General features: G+C 41.1%; 1 protein-coding gene across 2 annotated transcripts in view; it reads right to left on the bottom strand.

Annotated features, from left to right (window-relative positions):
• The window catches only part of AGBL1 (AGBL carboxypeptidase 1), a 948,924-nt gene that overhangs the window by 799,299 nt on the left and 127,617 nt on the right, over positions 1-22,008 (bottom strand). For both annotated transcript variants that reach the window (XM_004056715.5, XM_063698809.1), the window contains exon 6: positions 4,776-4,813. In XM_004056715.5, coding sequence (XP_004056763.4) covers positions 4,776-4,813 — 38 coding nt within the window. The remainder of the gene's footprint in view (positions 1-4,775; positions 4,814-22,008) is intronic.

Below are 22,008 nucleotides of genomic sequence, written 5' to 3'. Positions count from 1 at the left end.
AAGAATATGACCTTTAAATCTGGACAGCAAGGTTAATACTAAGACATTATGTGAAGATTCATTTCTGGAGCCAGTACGAATCAGGCATAATCCCATTGCCGCACACTTACTCAAGTGCCGCTTCCAGGGTCACAATTTTTCAAAAATGCATTTATGCCTAATGCTCATGGAAGGTAACTGAGGAAGCAAAAAGAAAGAGGGAAAGGTGGACAGGGAAATGAGAAATGATGAAAAGGATGAGGGAAAAAGAGGAAAAGACAGAGATGAAGGTAGAAGTAGAGGAGATGAGATAAAGGCAGAGTGAAGGCAGATGATAAGAAAGGGTGATATGGTTTGGCTGTTTCCCTGCCAAAATCTCATCTTGAATCGAAGTGACCTGGTGGGAGGTAATTGAATCATGGGGGCAGTTACCCTCATGCTGTTCTCGTGATAGTGAGTGGGTTCTCATGAGATGTGATGGTTTCATAAGGGTTTTTTTTTGCCCTTTTGCTCGGCACTTCTCCTTGCTATTGCCATGTGAAGAAGGACATGTTTGCTTCCCCTTCTGCCATGATTGTAAGTTTCCTGAGGCCTCCTCGGCCCTGCAAAACTGAGTCAATTAAACCTCTTTCCTTTGTAAATTACCCAGCCTCAGGTATTTCTTCATAGCAGCATGAGAACAGACTAATACAGAGGGAAAAACAAAGGACATGTTGTTTTGATTTATTATATTAAAAAATTGCCTGCAATAATAAGTAGCACTATTTCCTGACTAAATCTTTACTACATTTCAGGAATAAAAAGCTAAATGTGTTTGGATATGATAAAGCATAAAAAGGCAAAGGTTTCAATACAGGACAATTTAGGGTGGGATTTGTGCATGTGTGAGTGGAGAAGAGGGGAACTGATACAAGGAAAGGCATGGGATTTTGATTACATTCCAGCCTACATAGACACAGAAAGGAACCTTGAGTGAGCAATGATTTTTAATTTGTAGGATCCCAAATTGCTGAGATAATTGGAGAAGAGAACTAGGATTTCCAGGTTTATTTTGCCTGCTATTGCCCAGAAAGAGACAGAGATGGGAAATGTGTTTGTTCATTTCTCTTTTCCCAACACCCACATATTCTACACTGGCTTTTCATGCAGTGGCTACTTGATCAAAGAGAAAGCTGAATAATGAGATCTTCCAAATGCAATGCAGGTGATCTTTCCCTTGCTTTCTGTGGTTACTGTGAGTAGACTCCAAGTCTCCCTGATCCCTCAGTTCTGCTTTTCCTGGGGATGGCCTCCACCTGTCACTTCTTGATAGGGCCTCAGTGGCTTCAGATTTACAGCCCACCCTAGTGTTTACTGTCACAGGACCACTGACTGCCCCCTCTCCCCACAGAGTAGTGGGTCTTTACTCCTGGCTTTACTTAGATCAGAGAATTATTTCCTTTTTGTGATGCAATTACAGAGAATGATTTCAATGGCCAACTTTTATACTCACTGACAAGCAAAGATCAAGGTCAGAATAATCACCAGCTAAAAGGAGTGTGCCTTTAGGAGCTAAAGGTTTACATAAATGTTCCCAGATATCAGTGCCAGATGGTGAAGTCTTGAATTTTAGACAGAAACTGACTTCCTGAATTTAAGTTCAGCTGAGGCGAACTCACTCTGGGATCCAAGTCAAAAGATATTCTACATCAGGTCTTAACTATACATGATATATAGGCAATGTAAAGCAAATAGGAAATTACACAACACTTGTATGCCCTGCAGCAACCCCTGACTCATCAGAATGTTGGTACCATCTATACCCAGACCCTTCATGCCATCAATACTTTTGATAGGCTGGTAAAACAAAGATGGCAGCTGCCTAGCATGCTGTTATTACTTCTCCCCAAATCCATGACAGACTTTGCTATTTAATGTAGTCCTCTTTCTTGCTGAGCTTAAACATGATCTCAGAATTCTCCTACCCACACGCTGGACTTTCTACTCATTATGAAATCTATTTGCCCTCCTCATTCTCAGACCCTCAAGATCCTGTAGAATCTGTTTCCCTCCAAAGTACTTTGTAAATGCTCACAATGACATGCTGCCTTCAGTGTTCTTACCTCTTATGAACCCATATGAATGAGGCTGATACTGAGGAATTTCCCATCAATTATGCAAGAAGTTCATTTCTTGGAAATATCAATAAAGGTATTTGGGAAGGGGTCTTTTGAAACTTTGAATGAGCTTCAGCTCATGTGTGTACCCAAATACACATCAGTGATTCTCAACAAGAGGGAATTTTACTGTCCACCCCCCGTGAGGGATATTTGGCAGAGTCTGAAGATAATTTTTTGGTTACAACTGAGGCATGATACTGGCATCTGGTGGGTAGAGGCCAGGGATGTTGCTGTATATCCTGCAATGCACAGAACAGACTCTAACAGCAAAGAACTATCCTGTCCAAAATGCCAATGGTACATTGAGAAACCCTGATACACATTAAGGCTGAGTATTTAGTGTTAGAAAGAATGTTAGAGAACCTCTCATCCAACTCCCTTGTGTTATAAGTAACACAAGAGATGTATAGACAGCTCAGCAGAATTAGCAAATAGGCTATATATCCTCCTAGTGGGACACTAAATCCCGTTTTATATGTGGAGGACAGCAAGCTATTGCAGTTCTCCACCAATCTGTTAGAACAGGTAAATAGAGATGAGAATCACAAATGTTTAGATCATTGGTTCTATGCATGGATGTTAGATTCTGGTAGTAGGGGGCAGTACTGCCATTTTTACACATGGGAAAAATCACAAATCATGTATTCATTTAAAAATTTGGTATCCCAGTACTTAAAATTATTTTAAAAAGAAAATAAACAAAAAAAAATTTAGTCAACAAATACTTATTTCAGGATTTTCATTGTGCTGAGGCAAGTAATACAACAACCAATACAGATGACGCTCTCCCTCAAAAGCTTGCAGTCTGCTGGAAGAGACAGACAATAGCAATTTCATCACAATGTAATCAAGTCTGAGTTGGGAGAGCCTATAAGAGCATTGGGGAGGGGCATCCAAGTTGTGGTAGTCAGAGAAAGGATTTTCAGAGGAGGCAATATCTGAGCTAAGCTCTAAAGGGAAAGAAGAATTTAGAAATTCTAAAAGCTGAGGCCCAGCACTGCACACTCAGCCTACTAGGCATGGCTGGTGTGTTGAAAACCTAGCTACACGGTCTGAGCCTGAATCAAGCCGTGTTTGCACTGGCTATTGGTTTTTCCTGGGCTGAGGCATTGTGTTCCTGATCAATAGAGTTAACAACTGACATAAGACTACTTTCAGAGTTTTACACATCTAGGTAGGTACAATTTATATCAGGATGCTCAACCCTAAGCTCAAGAGCTAAGGAAAGTGTGTATGTAGAAAGTAAGCCAGCCTTACTCAGCTCTCTGGGCTCCCTTCGCATGAAACATCAAGTCCTCCATGCCAAGGCTGGGCTGGGGGGATTTGAGAGATAGCTTCTTTCCCAAGGCATGACATTCACAGGCTGGCCTACCAGGCTGCTCTCAGCATCTTTTCCTCCTGCAATTCAACACCCCCTCACCTTGCTGCTCCAAACACCGGGCATTTGGGAGCAACCGAGGGAGCAGATAAATAATGAGAACCGAGATGCCAAACCTGAAGCAAGTTCAGTCTGAAGAATGAATGGTCCTCTCCGCAGAACCCACAGTAACACTTTTCCATCCCTTCCTATCTCCAGGGCTTCATAAGCCCTTCCTCTTTACTCCCCTATCCTGCTCTTACCACCTCCACTCTACCTGCAAGTCTTTAAGCTGTGGATAGACTTGCATCTCATATAAAATTCAAATAAACTAAATGAATTCAAGCTTCAATTTTTCTAAGCCTATGAAGGGAAACAGCATGTGATTTGGCTCTTTCTCTCTGCTTATAGTTGACAGAGATGTATGGATGGGGGGAGAGAGTGTTTTTATTTTTATTTATTTATTTAAAAGTTTTATTAAAGTTCACCTATTACCCACAGGCCTCAGGCTCCCTATAGAGAAACAAATATCACAATTGAAGCAGCTGGCTTCCAAGGTGCCAAATTAAAATAGATGAAGAGGTAAGGAGGAAAAAATGAGTAAAAACATTAAGCTAAGACTTCTTTCCTCCCAAGTGCATTGTGCCTGCTATTATATTGCACACATGAAATTGACTCCCAACGTAATTAGGCCAGGGCTACCAGACAAAAAAATCCTCAAATTATTCAGAACCCCAGAGCTATTCTTTTGCAATCACTCAAGTAACTGAGAAAAGAGTCAACTTTTAAATATAAATTTGTTATCAGCATCATCATTGTCCAAGCAATTCCCAATACTCCACCTGCCCAAGAATATAGACTCATGAGCTGAGCTGAGTTGAGAACCAAATACAGGAATACTTCTCTCCAGCCAGCCAAAATCTTTTCTTCCACTGGGACCTGGAGGCAATCCCACTGGAACCTGGAATTTATTTCAACAATCTTTAGGGACTGCTGGCTCTGTTAGACAGGGGTGGAGGGTCCACCAGCTCCACAGTAGTCAATATACCCCCTTTAGGGTCCATTGTCTTGGTGGCGTTGTGTATGGATAATATTTATTTTCTCTTTGTGGTCATGTACCTGGAACAGCCATAATATTCTCTATCTTACCCCAAAGACCCAGGACATGACTTTATCGCTTTCAAGGTCAAAAAAAAAAGAAACAGCCATGGGGACCAGAAAGTATCTTTCATTAAACCCAGAGCGGAGAGAAATAGCCACCCTTCAAAAGAGGTGCTTACTGGATTTCAGCAATGCTGCCAGAACTTCAGTGGCTGCCCTGGGGAAAGAGAAAGAAAAGTAACAGTCAACATTCAATGGTCTTTTTGTCAGCACATGGATCCCACAGCCAGCATGCCCATTGCCACCCCATAACAGACCCATGATTAACCAGGTAGCAGGCAATCTATTGATTGCCCCGCTGACCATTAAAGAGGCATAAATGCAGAAATCACGCTGAGCAAAGTGTCCATCTTGTAGATGGGTCCTGAGGTCCCCTCTGCTGCTGAAAATCTCTTTCTCTCCCCTGCTTGCCTCCCACCTTCCACCAACTTCCTTGCACAGAGTGGCTCATTTTTCTATTATTCATACCAGGCAGAGCTCTTATCAGTCTCTTGATTTGTTTCTGGAAACATGCAGGGACTCTGGAGGATGGTCTGGGAAGGAGTGGGGCTTGGGGGCTTAGTGAATGTAGCAGCACAGTGCAAACTTCTTGAAACACTCATACCCCTGGGGATGCAGTGGAAAATGCATTCACACATTGCAAAGAGAGGCTGTTTCCTTAGGATGGAAAATAGTTATGTTGGGATTTTTCTTCCAAATTCATTGCTTTCTGCCATGGAGGAATGTCACAGTCTTTGCAACAAAGGGACACATATGAGAATGAAAAATACTTTTTGACCCACATCTTAGTGATTTTTCAATCTGTTTCCTGCTTCTGAGAAGGTCACACAAAAATCTACCTACAGGGCAAAGGAAAACTTCACTGGCATTGAGGGCAGTGTGGTATAATTATAGGGAGGAGAGTTGTGTTTGCTTTTTTAAAAAAATAGAAGATTCTGTGTGGCCCTAGTAACTTATCCCTAAGGCCTGCTAAGCAGTGATCTGTTTCCACCACCTCTCTCAGGATTGGAGGAACAGGCCAAAGAGGCTAGATCACACTTCCAAGACTGTACAGACATGTCAGCAGAGCTGGGATCCCAATCCCAGGAATCTCGCTGCACACCTCTGCTTCCTCCCCATCTGTTGTTCTCCAGAATCTCTCAGTGGCCCTACCCTGGCCTCTGCCTGGTCAATGAAAGTTCACTTTGCAATATATTAGCTAATACTGAACAACAGAGCCAGCAGTAAAAAGGAAGATAAATGAAAGAATAAATATAAAGTAAAATACAATAGAAAAGCAGTACGTGTGAAAGCATTGCTCCCCATAACCTACGAGGCAGTTCCACAAGAGCAAAAGCCTGAAATTCACAGGCCCCTGTGCAAACCCACATCTGGGATGACACCCCCGCTCAGGGAGACCAAAATGACCATAGGGCAGTTAAAAGACGGCGAGGCTAGCTTTCGTGGATGGACTACTTCATTTATCCTTCAAACGGTTTTCCTCTTATCAACTTTCAGCTTCTTCAATCCCACTGTTGTTGAATCCCACAGAGTTTTGGCAACAGTGGATTGAAAACGGAACACATGGAAGGTGTTTCTGAAAATTCAAGTTGTGTGAAAAATACAGGTGCCATAGTATATGGGGCCTGGCTTGGGCTGAGGCAAAAAGAAAATCAGTGTTTTGGGAAAAGCAGAACAGCCTAATTAATTTCATCAAAATGAATGAGCAGAGAAGAAGGAAACCATAGAAACAGGAAAAGAATAAGGATGTCCCAAGCAAGGCGCCTAACCCATTCCTAGCTCAGAGGCCAGGTCTCTAAGGATCACATTTCTAATTTCCATTGCACTTTTGTTTCAGGAAGTTCACAAATGAAGTAATGATCCATTAGATAATAGTTTTATGAGACAGACTAGTGGTGGGGAGGGACAGGTGGCAAATAGACCAGTTAGGAGAATAAGTAATAATAAGGTCTCAAACCCAAAAAGTGGCATGGAGGAAGAAGGGATGGGTTAAAGCCACATTTGAATCTTGCTACTCAAAGTGTGGGTCTCTGACCAGCAGCCTCACATTTTCTGAAAGCCAAATAGAAATGCAGAATCTCAAACCACATCCCTGGCCTGCTGAATCAGAATCTTTATTCTAACAGATAATTTATATGCACATGAAAGTTTTAGGATAATTGTTTTAGGGGACAGTATCAATATGGCTTAGTTACTCTTTCGATGTTGAGAGAACAATTCAAGGTGACTCCCAGATCACAACTCTCTAGAAAGTACCTAATAATATGCTAACCTAAATAAATATTAATCCAAACAGTGACATTACATAGCAGGAAATGCATGATAAGTGTCACATTCACCAAAAAAATTGAGGCTTATTTCTGAGAAACTAGAAAATATTTATTTCTTCCTAGGGCATAAGTAGGAGATCAATGTTTAGTGCAGCAAAGGGCACATTTAGGGCAATGATGGAGATAAGATTTGAGGCCAAAGTCCAATATTCTAAAGAGTTCACATTCAACTCTGTAGGTAATGAGAAGCCATTTGGTTTTTTAAATTGAGATGATGTGGTGTCAAAATGGAAAAGTGAGAGAGAAGTTGTGAGCAAAAAATTAACAAGAGCTGAGGAAAGGTGAGCCGTGGAGGGTGAAGGAGAGTGAAGAGTCAGTGATGGCCTGGAATAGTTAGGCTGGGTAGATAGGGGAATAAGAGAGCCATTAATAGACTAAGGAGAGAAGTTGCAGTGTTTAGACAAAATAATGATTTTGATTTTGGTGCTGAGTTCAAGATGAAGGGTACAACAGAAGGCTACATGAAACTGTTTGGAATGCTGCTGGAAACATCATACAGAATTCAGGAACGCAACCACAGTTAGGAATATACATTTATGAATCACTACAGCAGCAATGATCATCATAGCCAGGCAAGCAGATGATATCTGAGAGGAAATTCAATCAAGAGCAGAACAGAGGGCTGCCCCAGGAAGACATCAACACTAGAGGGTAGGAAACCCCTAAAGGAGTCAGAAGATGTGCATTTGAGGAACTAGGAGACCTGCGGATGATTAGTTTGGAAACTGAACTTCACCAGACTGTCTAGGCACATTGTTTTTCAAACTGCAAACTTTGACCCAATAGTGCATTGTGAAGTCAATTTTATAGGTATCAGCTATAGTTTTTAATGAAATAGAAATCAAAATGAAATTTAATATATCAGAGTCATTTCATGTAGCAAAGGCTAGCAGTGATCTAAGAAATTTTCGTTTCAATGCATGAACATACACTTGTGTACCTACTGGGAATGTGATATAAGTGCTTTCCTTAAAAAAAAAGTTTGTAAATATGTTGTTTTGGTTGTAGTGTCCATATAAGATCTGTATAAGAATAAACATCTGAAATCAACTAATGAGCAAACTGAAAGCACTTCATCTCCCATACGCAGTGCCAAGGATCCAGACATCGAGTCGCTCATGTGCATGTCACCAAGAGGCTCTTTATTTTTGGTTTATTCAGTGGTTACATGTCTGCAGCGCTGGTCCACTCTGATCATTGCTGCTCTGCCACTTGTCTGCTCCCACAGCGAAGCGTGAAGAAAGAAGTAAAACCTATCAGAGCCAAGGCAACTACTCTGTCAACCAACTGCTAAGCCCACAAAAAGCAAAAGCTTAAGCTGCTAAAACTTAAACAACTAAGAAGGCATTCAGTTACTTCCACTCCAAGAGCCAAGCCCATTGTATTGAGTGCGTGAACTGGGGGCCCACAGTCAGTGCCTTTGGAGTGCAAGACTGCCTTCTGCTGGATGTGCGCATCTGACACCCACGGTTCCGGTAGCTGCACTGATATTATAGAATAGGACTTCTTTTTATTTTTTATTTTTTATTTTTTTTTTTTTGATGGAGTTTTGCGCTTGTCCCCCAGGCTGGAGTGTAGTTGTGCAATCTCAGCTCACTGCAACCTCCACCTCTTGGGTTCAAGTGAGTCTCCTGATTCAGCCTCCCAAGTAGCTGGGATTACAGGCATGCCACCATGCCTGGCTAATTTTTGTATTTTTAGTAGAGACGGGGTTTCACCATGTTGGCTAGGCTGGTCTCAAACTCCTGACCTCAAGTGAGCTGCCTGTCTCGGTCTCCCAAAGTGCTAGGATTACAGGCATGAGCCATGAGTCACTGTGCACGGCCTGAAGAGGACTTCTTGGGAGGGCACTGTTTTCTTAGAGTGTAAACTCATAACATCATCCCCCATTGTTTGAGCTTCCCTATGGGATGCCCAGGGGAGATAGAAAGTAGAAGTGCCAGAATGTCCTCCAAATGGGTGTCCCCATGTTTACATCAATGAAAGAATCATTTCAGAAATTTTTGCAGAACATCTTGCTCCGAGAGAGTTATAACAGCCAAAGGCAAAGTGGAACGGCCCACATCCTATCTATTTTCATACTGTAGGATAACTCAGTTAAGATTCTAGAGGTCACAATTCACGTCCACTCTCCTTTTCAGAAAAAGCTAAGCTTAAACTATTGGCAAATTTGTAAATATCCTCTCGTTAAGATTTTAGCAAAACACAACAGAATTGCAACAGTTCAATTTACGTCTTCAAGTTGAAGTAAATTTTAAGAGCCATTACAGAGGAGTCTTGAATATTTATCACCTCTATTTAGGGAGCACCTATAAATGCCAAGCAGCAAGCTAAATGTCCCATATACATCATTATACATCACATTTGATCTTCACGGGAATGCTAGAGGGTGAAATTATTAGCCTTGGTTTACAAACAGCAATAATGAAGTTCACAAAGGGTAAATAATCTTCCCAAGTTTCAGCAGCTAGCAAGAGGCAGTATTCACTGGACTTGATGGCTCATGCCTGTCATCCCACCACTTTGGGAGGCCGAGGCAGGTGGATCACAAGGTGAAGAGTTCAACACCAGCCTGGCCAAGATAGTGAAACCCCATCTCTACTAAAAACTACAAAAAATTAGCTGGGCATGGTGGCAGGCCCCTGTAATCCCAGTTACTTGGGAGGCTGAGGCAGGAGAATTGCTTGAACCCAGGCAGTAGAGGTTGCAGTGAACCAAGATTGTGCCACTGCACTCCAGCCTGGGCGACAGAGTGAAACTCCATCTAAAAAAAAAAAAAAAAAGAGGCAGCATTAGCTACAAGTCTACCTCTGGGTGGATTTAAATCTAGTGATCCTAAAGTCTTCTCTCTACTTTTAACATAATTCTAGAAAGAATCTAAAATATCTCTCTGTACAATATTTTTATCTTTCAAATAAGGATTGTAGAGATCAAGAGGTTAGATGACTGGTGCAAGGTCAGAGGATTCATACATCACAGAGCCAATGAGGCAAACAACTTGTCCAGCTTGAGTCCACTGTTTGACTCAAGATTCTACATAGCACAGTGTGGTACAGCTTAAGCGGGTTTAGATGTTCAATGGTCGTCATGGAGACAAAGACAAAGAACTCAAGGAGAAGCAAGTCACAGGCATCTCTGAGTGGCAGGACTGAGTTGCTAAATTAGGAATTAGAGGGCTTGGGTTTGAAGCTTGGAGCAGCCACTTTTCTGCTTCTGGGTTCTGGGTTTACTTGATCTCTCTGAATCTCATAGCCTTTCTCATTTATAAAGTGGGTATAAGATCTAACTGATGGGATGGTGTGAAAAGTGAGATAAAGTAAAATTTAAATTAAATTAAGTTAAAAAGCTTACTAGAGCCCCTGAAATGTAATATTATTAGGTTGGTCCAAACGTAATTTTTGCCATTAAAAGTAATGGCAAAAACCACAATTACGTTTGGACCAACCTAATAACTCGAATGTCATTCTTGGATCATGGAAGGTGGAATGGGTACCAAGTGAGGAAGTGGGTTTATCTCTGCATATGTGTTTGCAGGCAGTGAGCCTGCAGGGTCATCATTCACCAGTCAGGAGAGGTCACTGGAGAAAAAATGTGCTCCTATCCCTGGGTACATGGAGGAAACATAGGACCAAACCATCTCTTGGAAGTCAAATATTCTGTGGCACAGATGGCCTAGATACAGCAGTGCCACCCATATTAGTTATCAATTGCAATGTAATGTTACCACAATTGTAGCAGCTTGAAGCAATATTCATGTATTATCTCACAGTTTATATGGGGCAGGGATCCACTTAGGTGGATCCTCTGCTTAGGGTCTGATAAGGCTGCAATCAAGGCATCAGCCAGGGCTGAGTCTTCATCTTGAGGCTCAACTGGGGAAGGATGTTTCCCAACTCAAACAGGTTCTTGGTAAAATACCTTTCCTTGCAGTGCCAGGGCTAAGGACACTGCCGGCTTGCTGTATCAACAGACAGTAAGATCACTCTACATTTCTAGAGGCTACCTGCAGTTTCTACAAGCCACCAACTGTTCTTTGCAATGGGGGTTTCCCCAACATTACTGCTTATTTCATCAACGAGGAAAGTTTCTACAGAGAGTATGTATGCAATGACCTCTTATAACACAATTATGTAACATAATCACAGGGGTGACCAGGGATGACATGTCCTTACCTTGCCATATTCTGTGGGTTAAAAACAAGTTTCAGCTCTTTCCCATCCTCAAAGGCAGGAAATAACATAAAGGTATAAACAACAGGAGGTGAGGATCATGGTAGAGGGCCACCTGAGAGTCTGTCCCCCACCCAAAGCTTCTTGCAATGTTTAGCATCCAGATACCAGGAACCTAACATTCACTTCACCAAGACTTGACCCTCCCCAGGCTTCCCCTTTTCAGAGAGTGGAAATACTATCTTCCCAGAAGTTGAACATGCACCCTTAACACTACCTGCCCTTTCCACCTAGATCTCCATCATTTCCTCAAACACCACTTTGTAACTTCTAGAGAGCTCTTAAGTTGTCCATTCCTTTTGATCTCTGCTGTTCTCACCCTAGCCTAAGCATGTGAGGCTCTGGTACTTTAATGAGAAATGTAATTTCTAGAGCTATTGGTCCTTGGTTGGAATATATATTTTAACTTTCTAGGTTATTCCTTAGGTATATTAGAAAATATAATTAAGCAAAAAGAAATGAAATAAATTAAAATCACCCAAATATCTCTCACCCAACTACTGCTATAACCCCAAAACTAATCCATCCATATCCACTCTATATCTCCTTCAAGCTGTTCTCCAGTCTGCAACTAGAGTGGTCTTCTCAATCAGAGGCTCAGATTTGAGCACCCTCACATTGCTACCCCACATCCACTCTTGCTCTGGATAAAAATCCAAATCTGAAACATGGACCAGGAGGCCCTCCTGAATCTGGCAGATGCCACCCTCTCCAGCTTTGTCCCACACCACTTTCTCTTGCTCTCTATGCCTCTGCCCCACTGTTCTTTTTCCAAGACCTAGAGCATGTACCCATGACTTGTCCTTTGACCTTGCTAATGCTGCAGCCTAAAATGCTCTGGGCCTTTCTCTCCTTCTTTACCTGTACCTCATACTTTATCCTTTACATCCTAACTTAGGTGTCATTTCCTGTAGAAAGACTCCCTTGACCCCTAGTCCTCTGTTAGGTACATTCATCCTTTTTTCCTCTTTTCTCATTGCACAATTTAGTTTGCAGTTATTCACTCAGTTGTGTGATTGTTTTATTAATTTCTGTCTCCTCTTCCACTCTGCAAGCTCCAGAAAATAGGAAACATGTTTTGTTTTCTACTATTCTACCCCTACCACTTAGTCTTATTTGAACACAGATAACCATCAAATGTTTGCTAAACCTTTTTCAAAAGCTAGGCACTGGTCTACAAGCCTTAGTTATATTATTCTTTCGTTCAACAAATATTTACTGAGCACCTGCTATGTGTCAAGACAAATTGATAAACCAAAGACTCTTACACGCAAAGAGCTTATGTTTGAGGGAATTAAAGTGAAAGAAATAGCCAATAGACAAAAGTATTTTTGAAAAGTACACTAAATTAGTATTCTTAGATGTGATAAATGCCATGGGGAAAAAAAGATAAAACAACAACAAGGTAAAGAGATCAGCTGTACAGGAATGGGTTACAAGATTTAAAAGGTTGGCTGGAGTAGACTTCTTTGATAAAGAAACATATAAATAAAAATATGGAGAGGAAGTGGTTGTCATGCAATTATCAGGAGAAGCATCTGCTGAGCTGAAGGGACAGCCAGTGCAGACACTGTAAGGTGACAATAGCCCTGACCTGTTCAAGGAACAGTGAGATGGGCAGGGCTGCTAGAGTTGAGGATGACAGGAGTGGAGCAGGACTGAGATGAGGTAGGTACTATAAGGGCTTTGGCTTCACCGTAAGTGGAGGATTCTCTACTGGATTTTGAGCAATGATTTAGCATGTTTTAAGAAGACTTCTCTGACAACTCTACTTTTTTTTAAAAAGACTAGGAAGACAAGAGTAGAAGCCAGAGACCAGTAGAAAGCCATGTGGAGCAAACTAAACACAGCAACAAGTAAAAAGGATTACACACAGGAGTAAATGGGATTTAGTCCAGGAATGCAGGGTTGGTTTGACATCTGAAATTCAGTCAATGTAGTAACCCACCATAATAACAGAATAAAGAATTTGAAAATACCTGATCATCTCAAAACACGCAGGAAAAGTATTTGATAAAATCCATCATATTGTTCTTACAAAATTATTCAATAAGATGGAATCAAAGGAAACTTCCTCAAACTGATAAAGTGGCCTATAGAAAATCCACAGTTAATATGATACTTAATGAAGAAAGATTGAATGCTTTTCCCCTAAGATCAGAAATAAGATAAAGATACATATTCTGCTACCTCTGCTTAACATTATACTGGAGATTGTAGCCAGGGCACTTAGGCATAAATGAATGAATAAATAAATAAATAAATAAATAAATAAATAAATAAATAAATGGAATGTAGTTTGGAAAATAAGAAATAAAACTATGTCTATTTGCAGATGGCATGATCTTGGGTACAGAAAAATCTTAGTCACTAAAAACTATTAAAACTAATAAACAAGTTTTGCAAGGTGGCCATGATAACAGATTAACATACAAACATCAATTGCATCTCTATACATTAGCAATGAAAATTCAGAAATGATTTTGTTTAAATCCCACTAATCTTAGCAGCAAAAAGAGTACAATTCCTGGTAATCAATTTAACCAAAGGCATCCTTTTATACTGAGAACTAGAGAACACTTGAAAAAATATTGCTAAAGATTGAAATAAATAGAAATCACACAAGTATCATTTTTCACCTAACTATTGCAGTAGTCCCCGAAATGGCACGTCCATAACCACTCTAGGACCCCTTCAAACTGCTCTTCATGGTACAATTGGAGTGATCTCAAGAAGCACGTGGATATGTTTTAGATTTAGAACTGATGGGATTTCTTGACAGACTGCTGTGAGATTGATAAGAAAACACTAGCTCAGTTACTTCTCATAACAATCACCATTTTACAGATGAACAGACTAAGAAAGGTAGCTTACCCTGCCTGAAGTAGCCATGTTAGAAAGCAGCAGATCTGGAACTTCACTGGGCATCTGTCTCACTGCAATGTCAGGTACTTAACACCTGCTGTCCAACACCACATTGAGCACTGGCACTAGCGAGCTTTTTTGGAGAGATTTCAGAAAGAAGGAAGAAGGTGGCCCTAGAATTTAATCCTAGAGCCTCACTAGAGTTGGCAGTGGGACAAGGGGTTGTTGCAGCGGAAAAAGAAAGTGAAAAACCAAAGGAGTTAGCCAAATAACAGGTGGATAAAGCAGGAGGACCTTTAAAAGGGATTGAACATGTTGTTTAGAATACCATCTGCTACAGCGCCGGCCTCCTGCCTGAATTGAGAGGGACTAGCAGGATGCATAAAATCACACACACACACACACATACACACACACACACACTCACACACACACACAGAGCCAGGTGACCAAGAAAAGTGGTAACACACGGATCTTGCTAACCACCATTTTCAAGGGAGAGAGGAGAAAACAGAAACAGAAACTGAGATGGCTTCTGCATGCTGAAAGGAAAGAAAAAGCATAAACATATGGTGCAGAAATGGAACCAGATCCTGTGCCCAGGATGGAGCTCGTCCATTTTTCTTTGGAAACAAAGAACCTCCTCCCCTACAACTCTATCCAGATGCTGTCAAAGACAGATGCAGGAATCCTCATCGATCACGGGAAATTTTTTTAAGAGCAAATGAAACCCAGATCTCAGACTGGTTTGGTTACAAACACTCAGCAGGGAGTGTGACAGAGGATGGCTACTGCCTGAGATGTAACCAGGAGCAGAGCACCGCAATCGAGGCTGGGAGGGCCCCATTCTGCCTGGCTTGTCATAAGCAGAGACTCTGCAAAGGAGAAATGGTTTTGAAGTACTTCCAAATTCACAAGCAACAGCATCAGAACAAGGGCTCAGACAATAGCTTTTGGGAATCCCCAGCACTGGGAAGGAAAAAGCTAATGTCTGAGGGGAAAGGAGCAGACTGGGATTGCAATAAGTTCTCACAAACAAGAGAGTCTCTTTCTACATAGAGGTGTGACTCTCAAGTTAGCACTTAAGGCAAACATTACCCTTAAAATAATTTAACTTCCTTAAACAATTCAAAAGTCCATTATACATGGATGTACAACTATAATCCTATACTGCAATATGTATATAGAGAGGTATAATGAGTAAATAATGTAATTAAGCATATATATGCAAAATAGAATTCTACAGAATGTTTGCTATTTGACTACAATAGAATATTTACTATACCACACATTTAGTTGAACTCTTGTAAGTCAAATGTACCTATGATATAATCCACTCTTGAAATATCTGGCAGCACAAAAGAAAAGATGTGATATCCTATCTCAATGCACAGCACAGAGCAGGCACCCAGCAGACAGTTTCTGATTCAATAGATGAACAAAAATGTATCTGATTTTGCTCCAGTTAAAGAGCACATTGAAGACAAACCTGACTGTTATTTGTCCTGTTTGATTGAGATGTAACACGGCCATATGCGGTACCAAAGCTTAGCACCTTCCAGCATGAATGCAACCAGCATTTCAAAACGTTGTCATTCATACAAAGACAAATATTGTGCAATTCATTCCACTTACATGAGATACCCATAAAACGATGAGAAATAGAGACAGAAAGTAGATCAGTGGTTACCAGGGGTTGAGGGGAAGGGGAGTGGGAAGTTATTGCTTAATGATTACAGACAGAATTTAGGGGGTAACAACAAAGCTTTGACAGTAGATAGTGGAAATAGTTCTACAATATTGTGAGTATAATTAATGACTGAATTGTATACTTTAAAAGGGTTTAAATGGCAAATTTTAGGTTATGTATCTTTTATAATAAAAAAATAACAAAAAGAGTTATTCTTGTATTTGATGACTAACTAGTCATCCCTCTTTTTAAAAGTTGCTTGGGTCTGTGGGAAAGAGGGGTACAGTGTGGCAAAGACCTACAAAGTGCTCCCTCACTTGGCAGGACATAGAATAGCAACAGAAAAGTTCACCAGCGATCACTGAGACCAGTGATTTTCAAACTTGAGCATGCACTGTGCCTCAGACTCCTTGGAAGGGCTTGTTAAAACACAGAGTTTTAAGCTCCACCCCCGAAGTTCCTGACACAGGAGGTCTAGGGTGGGACCTGAGAAACTGCACTTCCAACAACCTCCCAGGTGTTGCTAATGCTATGGTCTAGGAATCTCACTTGTGAAACACTGACTGAGGCAGTGGGTGCTCAGTAGATCTGACCAAGGGACTTTCTTAGTAAGAAGTGAAGGGAGTACTGCTAAGCCATTTTTATTTCAGGTCAAATACTCAAGATCCTCCAGGATGCCTCCCAGTAGTTCCATGATTTGCGGAACTCCAAGAAAAGATTTCATAAACATTCTTCTTTCCTAAATAAAACTAAGGACTATCACCTAAAAAAAGAGATCTTTTAGTTTTGAGGAACTCTTTCCTAACTAAGGTCTGCGGTTCCAGACAGTAAGGGCAGTTATTCATTTTTGTACATATCGCAAAGCCTTGCAATGATTTGGTGATCACTCCTTGATTGACAGGATTTATGATTCCCAGAATCCTTGGAGTGTTTAGAAATTAAGATCATCATTAAAACTCAGATGATATGGGAAGACTTCAATAAAACTGTCGGCCAGGTACAGTGGCCTATGCCTGTAATCCCAGCACTTTGGGAGGCCGAGGCGGGTGGATCACCTGAGGTCAACAGTTCGAAACCAGCCTGGCCAACATGGTGAAATCCCGTCTCTACTAAAAATACAAAAATTAGCCAGGCATGGTGGTATACACCTATAACCCCAGCTACTTGGGAGGCTGAGGCAGAAGAATCACTTGAACCTGGGAGGCTGAGGTTGCAGTGTGCCAAGATCATGCCATTGCACTCCAGCCTGGGCAACAGAGTGAGACTCTGTCCCAAAAAAATAAAAAATAAAAATAACTGTCAATCCCACTTCTTTAAAGGATGGGATTTAGTACCAATGAAGTTCAACATGGGCTATAATCTCTCAGAGAACTCGAGGCATGATGAACTACCTGAAATTCTCATCAACACACATGTTCTTGCATTTCACCCCAAGGTTGAAAGGGAATTTCTCTCATTCTTTAGAAAGACTTTTCCCCTTTGGCCCTTTCCCAGCTAGCAAACTTTTCCTCCCCTATCTACTCACCTTATATCATCCAGCTCAACTCCAGCTCCCCCACTTCCTGAGTTCCAGACTCCATAAAGTTCTTCCTTCTCTGAGTTCTCATCACACTTTCTAATTTTCTTTATTATAACATTGTTTACAGTAACATGGAAATTGCGTATTTATATATCTGACTTCACATTAGTCTAGAAGCTCTTTGAGGACAGCAAATATAATCTTTAAAATCTCAGCACTTATCATAGCACCTGCTATACAGTAATTTATAAATACATGTTTGGTGAGTAAATAAACTAATCATTGAATAGATTGCAACAGTTGTCTGCTAAACTTAAATATACCTCAATGTTAACTCCACACTACTTCTAGAAACCACACAGAAGGTGTACTACAAAGATAAGCCTTTTTTTAAAGAGAAAATAAACAAGAGTTCCAGGAGACAACTCTTAAAACTCAATAGGATTCTGTTCCAAGATGGCCGAATAGGAACAGCTCTAGTCTGCAGTTCCCAGCGTGAACAACACAGAAGACGGTGATTTCTGCATTTCCAACTGAGGTGCCTGGTTCTTCTCATTGGGACTGGTGGGACAGTGGGTGTAGCCCATGGAGGATGAACTGAAGCAGGGTGAGGCATCTCCTCACCCAGGAAGTGCAAGGGGTCAGGGGATTTCCCTTTCCTAGCAAAGGGAAGCTGTGATGCACTGTACCTGGAAAATTCGGATGCTCCCACCAAAATACTGTGCTTTTCCAATGGTCTTAGCAAAGGGCACACCAGGAGACTATATCCCGTGCCTGGCTCGGCAGGTCCCATACCCACAGAGCCTTGCTCACTGCTAGCACAGCAGTCTGAGATCGACCTGCGAGGTAGCAGCCTTGCAGGAGGAGGGGCATCCACCATTGCTGAGGCTTGAGTGGGTAAACAAAGCAGCTGGGGAAGCTTGAACTGGGTGGAGCTCACCGCAGCTCTGCAAGGCCTGCTGCCTCTGTAGACCCCAGGTCTGGGGGCAGGGCGTAGCTGAACAAAAGGCAGCAAAAACTTCTGCAGACTTAAATGTCCCTGTCTGACAGCTCTGAAGAGAGCAGTGGTTCTTCCAGAACAGTGTTTGAGCTCTGAGAATGGACAAACTGCCTCCTCAAGTGGATCCCTGACCCCTGTGTAGCCTAACTGGGAGACACCTCCCAGTAGGGGCCAACTGACACCTCATATAGGTGGGTTCCCCTATGGGACAAAGTTTCCAGAGGAAGGAACAGGCAACAATATTTGCTGTAATGCAATATTTGCTGTTCTGCAGCCTCCGCTGGTGATACCCAGACAAACAGGGTCTGGAGTGGACCTCCAGCAAACTCCAACAGACCTGAAGCTTAGGGACCTGACTCTCAGAAGGAAAACTAACAAACAGAAAGGAATAGCATCAACATCAACAAAAGGACATCCACACCAAAACCCTATCTGTAGGTCACCAGCATCAAAGACCAAAGGTAGATAAAACCACAAAGAAGGGGAGAAACCAGAGCAGAAAAGGTGAAAATTCTAAAAACCAGAGTGCCTTTTCTCCTTCAAAGGATTGCAGCTCCTCACCAACAATGGAACAAACCTGGATGGAGAATGACTCTGATGAGCTCACAGAAGCAGGCTTCAGAAGGTCAGTAATAACAAACTTCTCTGAGCTAAAGGAGGATGTTCGAACCCATCGCAAGAAAGCTAAAAACCTTGAAAAGAGATTAGACGAATGGCTAACTAAAATAAACAGTGTAGAGAAAACCTCATATGACCTGATGGAGCTGAAAACCATGGCATGGCACAAGAACTACGTGACACAAGCTCAAGCTTCAATAGCTGATTAGATCAAGTGGAAGAAAGGGTATCAGTGATTAAAGATCAAATTAATGAACTAAAGCAAGAGGAGAAGTTTAGAGAAAAAAGAGTAAAAAGCAACGAACAAAGCCTCCAAGAAATATGGGACTATGGGAAAGACCAAATATACATTTCATTGGTGTACCTGAAAGTGACAGGGAGAATGAAACCAAGTTGGAAAACACTCTTCAGGATACTATCCAGGAAAATTTCCCCAACCTAGCAAGGCAGGCCAACATTCAAATTCAGGAAATACAGAGAACACCACAAAGATACTCCTCGAGAAGAGCAACCCCAAGACACATAATGGTCAGGTTCGCCAAGGTTAAAATGAAGGAAAAAATGTTAAGGGCAGCCAGAGAGAAAGGTCAAGTTACCCACAAAGGGAAGCCCATCAGACTAACAGTGGATATCCTGGCAGAAACTCTACAAGCCAGAAGAGAGTGGAGGCCAATATTCAACATTCTTAAAGAAAAGAATTTTCAACCCAGAATTTCATATCCAGCCAAACTAAGCTTCATAAGTGAAGGAGAAATATAATCCTTTACAGACAAGTAAATGCTGAGAGATTTTGTCACCACCAGGCCTGCCTTACAAGACCTCCTGAAGGAAGCACTAAACATGGAAAGGAACAATCAGTTCCAGCCACTGCAAAAACATGCCAAATTGTAAAGACCATCAATGCTAGGAAGAAAATGCATCAACTAATGGGCAAAATAACCAGCTAACATCATAATGACAGGATCAAATTCACACATAACAATATTAAAATTAAATGTAAATGGGCTAAATGCCCCAATTAAAAGACACAGACTGGCAAATTGGATAAAGAGTCAAGACCTATCAATGTGCTGTATTCAGGAGACCCATCTCACATGCAGAGACACACATAGGCTCAAAATAAAGGGATGGAGGAAGATCTACCAAGCAAATGGAAAGCAAAAAAAAAAAGCAGGGATTGCAATCTTAGTGTCTGATAAATCAGACTTTGAACCAACAAAGATCAAAAGAGACAAAGAAGGCCACTGCATAATGGTAAAGGGATCAATACAAGAAGAGCTAACTATCCTAAATATATATGCACCCAATACAGGAGCACCCAGATTCATAAAGCAACTCCTCAGAGACCTACAAAGAGACTTAGACTCCCACACAATAATAATGGGAGACTTTAACACTCCACTGTCAATATTAGACAGATCAACGAGACAGAAGGTTAACAAAGATATCCAGGACTTGAACTCAGCTCTGCACCAAGCAGACCTAATAGACATCTACAAAACTCTCCATCCCAAGTCAACAAAATATACATTTTTCTCAGCACCACATCACATTTATTCTAAAATAGACCACATAATTGGAAGTAAAGCACTCCTCAGCCAATGTAAAAGAACAGAAATCACAACAAACTGTCTCTCAGACCACAGTGCAATCATATTAAAACTCAGGATTAAGAAACTCACTCAAAACCACACAACTACATGGAAACTGAACAACCTGCTCCTGAATGACTACTGGGTACATAACGAAATGAAGGCAGAAATAAAGATGTTCTTTGAAACCAATGAGAACAAAGACACAACATACCAGAATCTCTGGGACACATTTAAAGCAGTCTGTAGAGGGAAATTTATAGCACTAAATGCCCACAAGAGAAAGCAGGAAAGATCTAAAATCGACACCCTAACATCACAATTAAAAGAACTAGAGAAGAGCAAACAAATTCAAAAGCTAGCATAAGGCAAGAAATAACTAAGATCAGAGCAGAACTGAAGGAAATAGAGACACAAAAAACCCTTCAAAAAATCAATGAATTCAGGAGCTGTTTTTTTGAAAAGATCAACAAAATTTATAGACTACTAGCAAGACTAATGAAGAAAAGAGAGAAGAATCAAATAGACACAGTAAAAAATGATAAAGGGGATATCACCACCGATCCCACAGAAACAGAAACTACCATCACAGAATACTATAAACACCTCTACACAAATAAACTAGAAAATCTAGAAGAAATGGATAGATTCCTGGACATATGCACCCTCCCAAGACTAAATCAGGAAGAAGTTGAACCTCTGAATAGACCAATAACAGGCTCTGAAATTGAGGCAATAATTAATAGCCTACCAATCAAAAAAGTCCAGGACCAGATGGATTCACAGCCAAATTCTACCAGAGGTACAAAGAGGAGCTGGTATCATTCGTTCTGAAACTATTCCAATCAATAGAAAAAGGGGGAATCCTCTCTAACTCATTTTATGAGGTCAGCATCATCCTGATAACAAAGCCTGGCAGAGACACAACAAAAAAAGAGAATTTTAGACCAATATCCCTGATGAACATTGATGCAAAAATCCTCAATAAATTACTGGCAAACCGAATCCAGCAGCACATCAAAAAGCTTATCCACCATGATCAAATAGGCTTCATTCCTGGGATGCAAGGCTGGTTCAACATATGCAAATCAATAAACGTAATCCATCACATAAACAGAACCAATGACAAAAACCGCATGATTATCTCAATAGTTGCAGAAAAGGCCTTCAACAAAATTCAACAGCCTTTCATGCTAAAAAAAAAACTCTCAATAAACTAGGTATTGATGGGACGTATCTGAAAATAATAAGAGCTGTTTATGACAAACCCTCAGCCAATATCATACTGAATGGGCAAAAAACTGGAAGCATTCCCTTTGAAAAGTGGCACAAGACAGGGATGTCCTCTCTCACCACTCCCATTCAACATAGTGTTGGAAGTTCTTGCCAGGGCAATCAGGCAAGAGAAAGAAATAAAGGGTATTCAATTAGGAAAAAAGGAAGTCAAATTTTCCCTCTTTGTAGAGGACACAATTGTATACTTAGAAAACCCCATTGTCTCAGCCCAAC

The sequence above is a fragment of the Gorilla gorilla genome, chromosome 16 (assembly GCF_029281585.2).
Source record: "Gorilla gorilla gorilla isolate KB3781 chromosome 16, NHGRI_mGorGor1-v2.1_pri, whole genome shotgun sequence".
In the NCBI taxonomy this organism is placed as follows: Eukaryota; Metazoa; Chordata; class Mammalia; order Primates; family Hominidae; genus Gorilla; species Gorilla gorilla.
Note: the sequence above shows the minus strand (reverse complement) of the source record. Positions and strands in the feature narration are given on the sequence as shown.